We start from the raw sequence: 12097 nt of genomic DNA on the forward strand, positions 1-12097 counted from the left end.
CTCAGCTTTTCTGGGACTGTGCATGTGCATGGAGAGTGTGATGCTACCTAAGCTGCTCATGGATCTAATTTTAGTGTTCCTTTTTTATTTAAAGGAGAGCTATTTCGTTTCTCTGTTCCTTCAAGTCATCTCCTGTTTTGAAACACACAGATGCTCAGTGATCTTACCCAGAACAACCCTATACTTCCTCACTCCAGTCACTTTATTTTCTCCTGGTCACACTCCACCTATGGAACAGTGCCTCGTTGGGAAACTGAATTGGAAATGTATAACCCATGAAAAAAACTGAACTATAGATTAGCATATCCAAGCCCCAATTTAATCCTGATATGGGATATGAATACTGTGTAGTAAGCTTTATCAATATCACAGTGCAGCAGACTTGTTAATCAATTCGCTTTCTGTATATCAAGTAAAATAAATATCTTTAAATGGAAGTACGAAAGGCGTGGTACAGCTGGCTTAAATTCAAGCTTTGTATCTTCTATATATAATGTATTATGTTTTTCAAAAACTTTTTATTAGGAAAGCTATACCAGACGCATAATCACTATACAATGATTAAACATTACCTTTACAATTTATAATCACTGAAATTACAGAATAAATATATGCACATTTCTTTTGAATCTTTGTGTGTGAGAGAGAAAACATTAAAAGTGCTTCCTACAAAGCTGTTAGTGATATATACCCAGTTGCTTCTTTATTTTTAATATCATATATATATATATATATAAGAAAGTGCAGATGTTCTCAAAAAATCTTGGCATCAGGATGAAATGTCACAAGGAGGGTGCTCATCCCTAGGTGTGTCTCCAGCTTTTAAACCAACAAGCCTTCACTGCAGTAGGATCCAGCCTCAAATGTGACTTTTCCCAGGGTGGTAGGAGAGATGCTGTGAGCTGTACACTAGGAGTGAAGGGCACGTGGAGCTATGGAGAGGAAAAAATGGATCAAACCCGAACTAAGCAGATTAAGTTGTGTGGAAGGTGTGTGTGTGTGTGTGTGTGTGTGTGTGTGTGTGTGTGTGTGTGTACTGCACCCAGTTCAGACTGAGGGACCTAAGTGTATGTAGAGGCTTGCTGTGTGCACATGAATATGTGTGTGAGAGACAACAGTGTGAGAACATTCGAGCAAGACCCGCCCCTCCCTCCCCATCCTGCAGTTTTCAAGCATGCAGCAAACTGCATTGTTAATACATGTACAGAATCTGTGCCATGATGGGAAAAGGAGAGAAAGCCATAAATGTCAACCTCCCCGCTCCCTTTCGAACAAAACTGCAACTAAAGGGAATAAAAGTTACTGAAAATAAAAAGACACATTGAATTTTACTCAATTAGGATCAATACAACGATCCCCGATATACCTCACACATGGCACAGTCAAAGTCTCGAGTTTCAGTATAAAAAATAATGATAACATTTGCTGGCAAAAGTCTGCGAAGGCACTTCATTGATTAATGATCTGAGTACGGCCCTTCCTCAGAGTCACATCTGAGAGGGGAGAGCCCACTTCTGTATTCTCTAGTTATCATGCGTTTCAGTTCTGTCCTGGGCAAGGGGGGAACTGTGAGGATGGAGTTATTGGGACAAGTATAATGGGAGCCGGGGATATATTTCTTTTTATTTTCCTTTTCTTTTGAAAATCAAAACAAAGCCACTAATTTATTCTCTTCTTTTCTGTTAGAACCTGTATGCTGTCTTCTCCAGAACTTCGAGGTAATCCGGCTTAGTTTGAAGTTTGGCCCTTAAGTCGAGGTAATCACTTTTGGGGGTTTGGTGGTCTGTGAAGCCCTTTCCAGATGCGAAGAGAAGGGTTTCTTTGAGCCTGGCGTCCTGCTGTAAGTCTGGATATTGCATGCCAGGGGGGTGGACATGGAGTTCCTTTAATTTGGGCACTGTGCCGTAGAGACAGTCCACAAATCCCACTGTGCATGGAGGAGGCTGTGGCCTCTCACGGTCTAGCAGCATACTGCCACCACCACAACCTCCCCCAGGGGGAAACAGCACCACCCCACCATTCTTCTCGTGGTGGCGGAACCCAGCCAAGTCTCCCCCAGTCCCTCCACCTACCCCTGAAACCCCACCAACCGACGAGTGGTGAGGGTGAGGGTGGTGATGGTTCACCGTCACTATGGTGTTAAGTTGGGAGTTGGAAACCGCCAGGGCCCACTCCTTCTCTTTTTCCAGCAAGGTCCGGTAGTTGCTGTGGTTCTCCTTGGGTGTTTCTGCAAACTGCTCACTTCCTAAGAGCACCTCACCCATTCCTGGTGGCTGTGTCCCAGGGCACCCACGTTCTGCAGCTCCTGGTTCCTGGGCTGCTGAGGCGGCCACTTCTTCCTCCTCTCGAGGCTTGTAGATGGGGTTGTTACACATCTGGGTAACTGGGTGCGGGATGTACTCATACACGTGACCCACGGGAGGGGCTTTCTCTGGAGAGGACAGAGTTGGTCGACCACCACCTCCACTCCCACCACCACTGCCCCCACTGTCCTCAAACAGCCGGTGACATTGCATCTGGATTCCTGTAAGGTCCACGCCTTCCTGCCGCTTGCTTCTAAAGGGCAGCTTCTTCCTCCGCCGACGGAGCACATAGGCAAAGAGGCCTGCTGCAACAAAGACAGCTGAGAAGAACAGAACCAGCAGGCTGAGAATCAACACAGAAAGTGGCACAGGGCCCCCGGGAGGAGAGAACTCATATGGTGATGCACTTGTTGGTCCTCCATTGGGGTCATAATCTCCAGACTGCGGTGGGGATGGTCCAGGTGGTGCAACATGCAGCATCTCTGGGCATAAAACTTCCAGCTCAATAGTGCGCACATCACGGTGGGTGAGGTTCTCGGGGGTCCTACAGAGTACATCACCTACCACGCTGACTGTGCTGATGGTTTCGATCCACTGTTTAAAGGGAACCAGGTCACAAGTGCAGTCCCAAGGATTCTCATTGAGATCTATCTGCACGATGGCATTCAAGTGTTCAAGGACACCAGCTACTGGCAGGTAGAGGAAGTAGTTCTTCCTCAAGTTGAGCCGAGCCAGGGATGTACCTGCAAAGGCATCAGTTGGCAGGGTCCTCAGCAAGTTATTGTTGAGAAATAACAGCTTCAAGTTGGGCATGAGGCTGAAGGCTGCAGGCTGGATTTCCCGGATGACATTGAATTCGAAGTACAAGTAATGCAAACTCTGTAAACCTCGGAACATACCTGGTGTCAGCCTTTCTATATCATTGCCATTGAGAAAGAGACTCTTCAGGTTGGGCAGGTTGATGAAAGCTCCATCCTGAACATAAGAAATGCGATTGTTCCCCAGGTGCAAGAGATCCAAAGAAGAAAAATTCCAAAAATCAGAGCGGTATATCTTCTGAATCAGATTGCTGCTCAGGTAGAGCTTCTTAGCATTCAAGGGTCTTGGAAGAAGTTCGGAGATGTTGTTAAATCCTCGTTCTTTGCAGTTGACAGTCAAGCCAAGGTCATTGATATGCAAATTACATGTACACCCAGTAGGACATATAATAGGAATAGGTGGTCTGGTCTGATAGGGGGCAATGGGAGGTTGATTTGGACCAGGGTATAGAGCCTGGGATGTAGATGGTGGTCTGGGTGTTCGGGGCTGTTTGGTGGGTTTTGGCTGCTTATTGGAGGACTTATATTCAACAGAAGAAGCTGTAAAATGGACAGAGGACAACATTGAGGAAGGTTTAGTTGGCCAGGCATTCTCCTTGCTTGATGGTAAGTGGGGAATCCCCAAACTGGCCTCCACCTCAGAATCAGACAACAATGGACAGAGTTCTGTCTTCTTGATTTCACGGAGATCCTTCCCATGGAAATGGAAAGGTGTCTCACAGGTGATGTCCCCCACCAGCGCTGTGTAAGGAATTCGCTCCAGCCAACTCTTCAGCTGCACAATCTCACAGGTGCAGTTCCAAGGGTTCTCTTCCAGCTGGAGCTCCATTAGGCTTCTGCCAATGTGATCTAGCATTCCACGGTAGAAGAGAACCTTTAACCTGTTTCCACGGAGGTCCAGATGGGTTAAAGAAACAGCCTTAAATAAATTGGTTGGAAGTACAGGAATGAGATTATCATTTAAGATTAGAACCCTCAATTTACTTAGGTTCCGAAATGCCCCACTCTCTATACGTTTAATGACATTGTAATCTGCCTGCAGGTATTCCAGACTTTCTAAGCCAAGGAAGGTGTCATTTCTGAAGACATCTAGTTTATTCTCATGGAGATATAGTCTCTTTAAGATCTTAAGACCATTGAAAGCGCCAGTTTGAATGTCCTGTAATGCATTGTTCCCAAGGTTAATGGACACAGCATTATTTAAATGAAGAAAACTATTGGTGTACAATTTTCTCATTGAATTCCTCTGAAGATACAGTTTAAAAGGTCTTGACCAGAACTCAGTAATCTGACTAATGTTTGTAAATCCTTTGCTGTCACAATGTATGTGGAAAAGGCTTTCTTTAACTTCGCAGTAGCATGGATCAAAACAGGGCTCATCTATTTCCTCTGAGTCCTCAATCAGGGGGATTGGGGTAGTCCATCCTAGAGCGATTGTGCTTAGAAGAATTATCCACAGCATCCTCCCTCTGTGAAGCATCTCAGCTATGGACGGCTTCATCATTCCTGGTTGATTGTAAAACTGCAACAGAAATAAAGATGCAGATTTTTAGCTTTTGTACTACTCTAGTGGACTCCTACAACTGGGTTTTTTCTTAAAAACAAGGGTGGTTTGAAAACCTCAGCAGGTATTGAACTGATATTCCAAATGAGGCAACAACATGTTTAATGTTTAAGGTGTTCCCTGTATTTTCAATTTAAGAGACTGACACATTGCAACATACAGTGACATTTTCCTGAACGAAGCCCTGTTCAGTAAAAGTGTTATGTGACATGAACAAAAGCAGCTTGCTCTGACTTCCTCTTATAAAAACAACAGAATTGGAACCCTGACTCGGCCTTGGCATAGGCAGATTCAGCCGTAAAGGCAATGGCTTAGTCATTATACTTGCTTTCCTGTTAAACTAAGAATTAAAATCTTATTGAAAGTCATAGGAAAAAGGGGTGTTCTTCACATTGTACACATTTATTATTAAAAAAAAAACAAATGTGGCATAACCAAAAGATATATTATATTAGTGTGAAAACAGGTGAGCCTGTTGCCCAATATCAGATCTTGAGATGTGAAAGATTGTCATAAAAAATTAAGATTTATTTTAAGGAACTATGAAAAGTTACTTAATTACCATGCGTGCCCAGCTGTATGCTCAACCCCAATCCCTTCTGCCCAAGCACAGAAAATACAAGTATCCTTTAGTTAAATAAGTAATTTCTGCATATCTCCTCATTTGGCTGTTTAAAGCATTAGGAGTGATGAGATCTCTGAAGAATAGGCCCATGCAATTGTCAGAGCTAAAGATAGTGACAGCTAAAGGTCGCTAAGCCTGGGAGTGTCTGGAGCAAAACACTTGCAAGAGCTTAGTTTGGAGTGAATCTGCGCTTTGGGGATCAGCTGAGGAACCATAAAAAGCTGTAAGGGGACAGAAGAGAAGTAGGTAGTTAAAGGCTAAAATGGGTGGGAACCTCAATTCTTACTGACAAATTATTTAGCTTGTGAAAACATTTTAGAAAAGACGTTTATTTTTTCCAGTGAGAAGAAATGAATCCAGGGCCCTATTCTGGAAACATACAGTGCCTTCATCAAAGGTTATCTCGCTGTGCTTATTGTCATCAGCATATGAAAATGTGTACATAAATACCTCATAATATTCCAGTTTCATTACAGTGTCCTTCCCAAGTAAGTGAAATATCAATCGAATTTAAATGTTGATTTTAATCAATAAAAATAAATCAAAGTCTCCAACATATGTTTTCTCCCCACACACGGTATGTATATCAAGGAAACATTCCTTAACTTAAAACCCAAGGAACACAAAGAGATAATTTATAGGGAAAGTAGGAAGAATCTAATCTTTACATTCCACTGGCATATCATGCACACAGCTGCAAGGAGAAACTCTTGAGAAAGCAAAGTGGAATCTGCCTTCGGCATGTAATAGTCAATTTTTAGAAACAATTAAATGAAAAAGAGACAGAGAAGGCAGATGAGAGCACATCGCAGTATCACTTGGTTTTCCCTTGGCTTCCGTGTTAAATGTTAGAATCGACTTACATTCCTCCTCATCATTTCTAGAAAAAAAAATTGGGGGGGGGCGGTGTTTCACACCTCTGGGCTCTATGCAGCCGGGATGCAGGCGTCTTTGACTTACCTATTTTGCAGGAGGTTTGGATTTTTATTTTTATTTTTATTTTTTTATTTTTTTGTTTCTCAGCACTGACTATGGAAAAGAAGTAAAAAAAAAAAAAAAAAAACACACACCAACAAAAACAAAGCTTGAGTTTACGGTTTCTCTCTCATCCAGTCTAGTCTTGCTGAAACTGAAGCTAGGGTGCTAGAGAAGAGGGGAGGAGGTCCTAAAAAAAAAAATAAATTAAAAAGCTAGCTTGAGACGTGCAGAGAATGCAAGGGGCTCTTCAATGGGCTTCTTTAGGATGCAGGACTGCCGCTTGGCACTCTCAATAGAGGAGGGAGGAGACGGGGCTGCAGCAGGCTTCCAGCTAGGCTGCTGCTGGGCGCGCCGCCGCCTCTGTGGCTGCTCTCCCGGGTTACCCTACACCACCGGGCACAGGGGTGGGGGGAGGTGGGGAGGAAGGCAAAGGGGAAGGCAGGCTCTATCACAGATCACAGTACAGGATTCAGGACTTGTTTGGCTTTGTATTTTCTGTTTGATTTTTAATGTGTGCTGAAAATCGTCCAGCGTTACACGTCATGAAAATAGGCTCCAAGAAGGGGAACACGTTTAGCCTTGGGTCAGGAGCGAGCACTAAGAAGCCCTGACTATACAAATGCATGTGGTGTGTGTGTGTGTGTGTGTGTGTGTGTGTGTGTGTGTGTGTGTGTGTTGTGCTCGTGAGCGCGCATATGCGTGTGCGCGCAGGAGCATGAAGGGGAGCTAAAAGAAGTAAAACATTCAAGAGGATAAATGTTCAAAAGAATAAAGCAAAAATAGAGAAAGAGGAGGAGAGCCCCTAAGGGAAACATTCCTTTGGAGGAAAGACCTCGGGCAGAGGTTGAGAGGAGTACCCGCCCCTGGACCTTTGCTTTCTAGTTCTCATCTCACGTGCAAAGGCTTTGGAAAGTGAAACTGTCTTTGGAATGGTCCTTTCTTTTTCACAGACTTCCCTTCAGAGTCTGTGAGGAGCTATAGACCCACATCCCGCAGGTGGAAGAGCTGAGTCTGGCTGTCTCTGGCTGGGTGTCCCAAATAAGAGCTCAACCCTCAACCATCCTCAGATACTTGGATTGACTTTCTCCTGCATTTTGCTTCGATCCCTTTGCACCAGAATCATTTTGTTGCTGCCCAAAGCCTGAGATTTCTTTTGAATCCAACTGCCATGCGTTTCCTTCCAACTTTCTGCTTTTCTTTTCTCCCTTCCTTCCTCCCTTCCTCTCTTCCTTCCTCCCTTCCTCTCTTCCTTCCTTCCTTTCTTCCTTCCTTCCTTCCTTCCATCCTTCCTTCATTCTTTCATTCCTCCCCAGCTTCTCTCTCTCTCTCTCTCTGGCTCCCTGCATCACTTCCTCCCTCCCTCCCCTTTCCCTTTCTCCCTTCATCCTTCCCTTTCTCACTACCCTCCCCTCCACTAGTAGGAGATGAAGAACCTTGAATAGCAATGGGACAATTCACACTCTTCCTCTGGAAGACTTCAAGGGAGGGAGATTTCTGGCTTTGGTTTTCCCCTCCTTTAGTTCCTCATGCTAGATTCTTCTCTTCCTCCTCTTTCTTCTTCTCCCTCTTTCTTTCTCTCTCCTTTCTAGTGTTCTCCAAAAGGAATAATAATGAGTATCCAGACAAATGAAGATTTGACAAGGTAGAAGCAACCAGCTTGCTCTCTCTCTCTCTCTTGCTCTCTCTCACAGCCTCCCTCTAAAAGGAGTTTTCAAAGGCCCTATATGTTAGGAGGAAGCACAACTTGGTAGTGAATCCAGAAAGTGTCAAGCAAGCAGCAAGGGGATCTGCTAATCAGGAAGTGTGCTGTGTGCAGGAACCACTTCCCCCATTCTGTCACCAACTCATAGAGGGCAGGGGCTTTCTGACCACTAGATAAATGAACTCCATTGCCAGGGCCTCAAAGTTGGTGCGTAGAGAAGACAGATTTCCCCTAAGGCATCTTACAAAATCAAGTTGTAAAAGAAGAAGAAGAAGAAGAAGAAGAAGAAGAAGAAGAAGAAGAAGAAGAAGAAGAAGGAGAGCAGGGGATAGGTATGAATTTCTTATGGATCTAAAATCTATTTCATTTAGTTCGCCAAAGTGTCCTTAAAAGTCAATCCAAGATCTAGATGATAGCTTGCATTAAAAATATCCACGCTGCTGTCCATTGCCCCATCGCAGCTGAGACTGGAAACAGCCACCAGACTCTGTAAGCAGGCTGAAAGACTCTTGAAAAACCCCGCACCCTTCACATCCCAGACCCACCCTTTTCTCAGAGAGGTCCCCATCTGGAAACAAGCCTACATAGAAAAACTAAGCTCAGGACAGGGCTGTTCCACCTCCCTCCTCAGCAACCCCAGCCATCAAAGGCAGCAGCTGTTCCAGGGATCCTGTGGGAATCCAGGCTCTATTGGAATGAAAGGGTCCTCAGGAGGCTGTCCTGGGCTTCCCAACCATGGTAAATGGCTTCTGCGACCCTGTTCTAGTGGTCTCTGAAACTACAGTCCTAAGTGCTGGACTTTGGCCATGTCCTAAAGGCCCTTCCACAAGCTGCCTTTCCTCTCTTTTAGCATTGCATGTCTAAAGGATGTGAAGAGCTCTGAAAGTTAGGGGATGCTGGGCCCTTGGGCTGCTTTCTTCTGCGTCCTGCTGGGAGCGCCGGCACCATTTATTTGTCCAGAGAAGGACAGGAAGACAAGAAGCTCTTTCTACCCAGCGAGCCCCTTTCCCACCTCCCCCTCGTCAGTGCTCCCCCTTCATTCCAGATCTAAGATTAAATATTCCAATATGGAAGCGAAACGATCTCCCTGGAACAAATAATTAAAATGCTGCATCATTCATTTTCTGAAGAGCTATGAGCCTTCTATAGAGCCTTTTCTAAACTGCTGCCGGCAGGCGAGGCACACAACGCATATATATATATATATATATATATATATATATATATATATATCCGTTTTCCTTCTGTCTCTTAAAATACAACCCAGCGCTTCACGGGGGGGGGGGTCTCCCCTTGGCCACCTGGCCTATATGTTGGAGTTAAGATTTCTTTCCCCTGAAGAAGGTGGCCTGAGGTTATATTAGTCTCCAGAAGCCCTTCCTTCACCAATGCCCTTACATCTAACAGATCCAATTCTTTAAAATAATAATAATAATAAAAATCCTAGCACCTGTGAGGGTATGAAAGATCTAGCGGCCAAAGTCTACGCGTTCTACAGCACACATCCTACATAAGAGACAGACTGATTTCAATCAGGCAAAGTAGGAACTGATGGCGACGAGTACCTATGGTGCAGAGCGCTCAGGATCTCCGAGGTTCGCTCCGAGGGGCTTCCCAGCGGGAGGGGCAAACTCTCCGCGAGGCTGCATTGTATCCGTCATTCTGTCGCCCAGGATCTTCCCCTTTTCCGGCCACCAACTTTCGGAAAGGCTACCAAATCACGCTTGTAATCCTTTTAGAGTGGTCCACCTTTGAGATTTAGAGGGAAATGGTCGCTGCATAGTGATGGGAGAGCGGGGCGCGCACCTAGCGCGGTGATGCTGGCGACCGTGGACTCAGGACCATAGCTCTCGGTCCTTGCCCCAGATGGCAGGCAGGCTGTGTGAGCGTCCCAGGACCGGGATCGCCTGGTCGAAAATCTTGGTGCTCTTCCTTCAGTGGCGAGCTCCCCGGTTCCCGAGAGCACCGGTTCCTTTCTGGATTTCTCTCTTGCTCTGTATCTCGCTGAAAGATTGTCTCTCACAGCGCAATCCCTGCCTGCGGCCTCGGTCTCCTAGCGGAGATACAGCTAGCCCTTGCCTTTTCCGAGTGTCTTTGCTCTTTGCCCTTTGGATGGGTGGGAGTGGGGGTGGGTGGCGTGGAGATGAGAGAAGACAGGGTGGGGAGAGACGGAAAAGAGGCAGGAAGGGGGCGACTAGATCTCAGATCCCAGCATTGGTCAGGTGGCGGGGTGGGGGGTGGGGGTGAGGACACAGATACAACAGTATGGCTGTACACACCACATTGCACTTGGCGTTGGGAAATCTCAGGCAGAACACGAAGGCGATGCGATCCCGTTGGCGGAGTGTGAGTCCCCTGACAGCCCACCATTCGAGTGCCCTCACTTCTCCAGCCGGAGGACAGAGGGAGGTGGGCAGAGGAGGGGGGCGAGCGTTTCAGGCCAAGGAGACGCTCCCGGTGGCGGCCGTGGCGGCGACCGCATCTTTTTAAGACTGACCTGCTTTAAAAGTACCGCTTTGATGGCCTAGGAAATAACTAAAATCAGATTACACGTTACTTACCAAACGTCTGCCTCTAAACTGGGAGCGCCAGGTCGGGGACTAGGAGGCAATATAGAAAACGCAGGGCTGGAACCTGAATGCAAAGCCATCAGCCGCCCCCAAATCGCGCACCGAGGGAGCGGCGCTCGGGAGCCCCCAGATCAGCCCATCGCTGGAGCCTCAGCCAGCTTGTCCCCCCGCACCCCTGGCCCCTCCTCCGCGCCAACTGTGTAAATCAGCCGCCGCAGTCCTCTCGCCGCGCATCGCAGGCAAATCCCTGCTTAGGAAGCAAGTGATTCTCTCTCTCTCTCTCTCTCTCTCTCTCTCTCTCTCTCTCTCTCTCTCTCTCTCTCTCTCTCTCTCTCTCTCTCTCTCTCTCTCTCTCTCTCTCCCTCTCCCCCTCCCTCCCTCCCTCTCTCCCTCTCTCCTTTCTATTTATTGGTCACAATTTGCCAGCTTCACTAAGAGAGATCCTGTCAGGAAGTCAGCATTCTGTATCTGTGGATTGATTTTTAACTTTTGCAAATGAGAGATGGCTGTTTGGAAAATTACAGTCCAAACTGAAGGGGGTGGGGTGGGGGAGATGATCAAATTAAGAACATCTGAACTATATCGGGGGCGCGCGGTGGGTGGGTGGGGGGGAACGACGACATCGTTGAATGCCTACCAGGAGCCATTCCAAGTGGTTTCCAGAAATCGCCAATGGTCATGCAACATAGGTGACAATCTGAAAGTACACGTATTTCCTCATCTCTTTATACTTGCTAACGTGGGGGTTTGAGGGGGGCGGTGATGAAACTGTAGCATGGCTGGAGCAGGGGGTGGGGGGTGGGGATTTGAGAAAGAGCCGCCAGATACCAGTTCGTGACAAATGAGATGAGGACATTAGGGAGATGATTGCACACATGTGGAAGTGCTCCATGATCCAGAAGACCACTGCCCCCACTGCAGTCTTGATAATGCAGTCGCTCACTGCTCCTCCATCCAATCTGCAGTGCAAACCAACGCAGTTCTTTTTAATAGATCCTTTTCATCAGCGGCTGTGTTGGAGAAAGGGCAGCATTCCCACTAACTCCCAAACTGGATAGGGGACACTCTGTGGGAGGCATCCCTGTACCTCTTACCATTCCTTCCAGATGTGAAAACATTGACTTGCCCAAGACAAGTGAAATTATGTATGTAATATCATCGTAAGCATAAAATGAACTTGACCCTAATTTCAGAAGTTTTCAAAGGAACTCCAGCCTACCTCTTGCAAAGAAGCTAAGCATTCTTTTAAGTTACACATGACAATGTATAGGAGACAGGCATGGAGATATTTCACCTCTTGTAGGGTTTTGTCCATTTGCTTTATAGGCATAAATACTCATGATCTAGTGCCATATTGCTATCATTAAAAAGGAGAGAACAGAGTTGGTCACGCCCCAAAAGAAGGCCCTGTTCAGCTTTACAGAACACATGGGCATACAAACAGAGTTGATTCAGTATGGTAACCATGTAGGTATTCTGTAAAGTGGGAGTTTAGATTGTCATACTTACAATGTTTCAGCTTGTTCTTCAAAATACT

General features: G+C 46.1%; 1 protein-coding gene across 2 annotated transcripts; it reads right to left on the reverse strand.

Moving 5' to 3' along the window:
* Nucleotides 1-485: 485 nt before the first annotated feature.
* On the reverse strand, nucleotides 486-10909 carry Slitrk3 (SLIT and NTRK like family member 3). 2 transcript variants are annotated; one of them, XM_006972655.4, is made up of 2 exons: nucleotides 10552-10909; nucleotides 486-4643 (listed from the first exon to the last, which is right to left on the reverse strand). In XM_006972655.4, exon 2 carries the CDS (start codon nucleotides 4623-4625, stop codon nucleotides 1683-1685), a length of 2943 nt encoding a protein of 980 aa, XP_006972717.1. In that variant the 5' UTR covers nucleotides 4626-4643; nucleotides 10552-10909; the 3' UTR covers nucleotides 486-1682. The 2 variants fall into 2 exon arrangements, with proteins under 2 accessions (XP_006972717.1, XP_042135094.1); XM_042279160.2 differs by having other exon boundaries at nucleotides 9556-10847.
* Nucleotides 10910-12097: the final 1188 nt, after the last annotated feature.

This window comes from Peromyscus maniculatus, chromosome 6 (genome assembly GCF_049852395.1).
Source record: "Peromyscus maniculatus bairdii isolate BWxNUB_F1_BW_parent chromosome 6, HU_Pman_BW_mat_3.1, whole genome shotgun sequence".
Classification (NCBI taxonomy): Eukaryota; Metazoa; Chordata; class Mammalia; order Rodentia; family Cricetidae; genus Peromyscus; species Peromyscus maniculatus.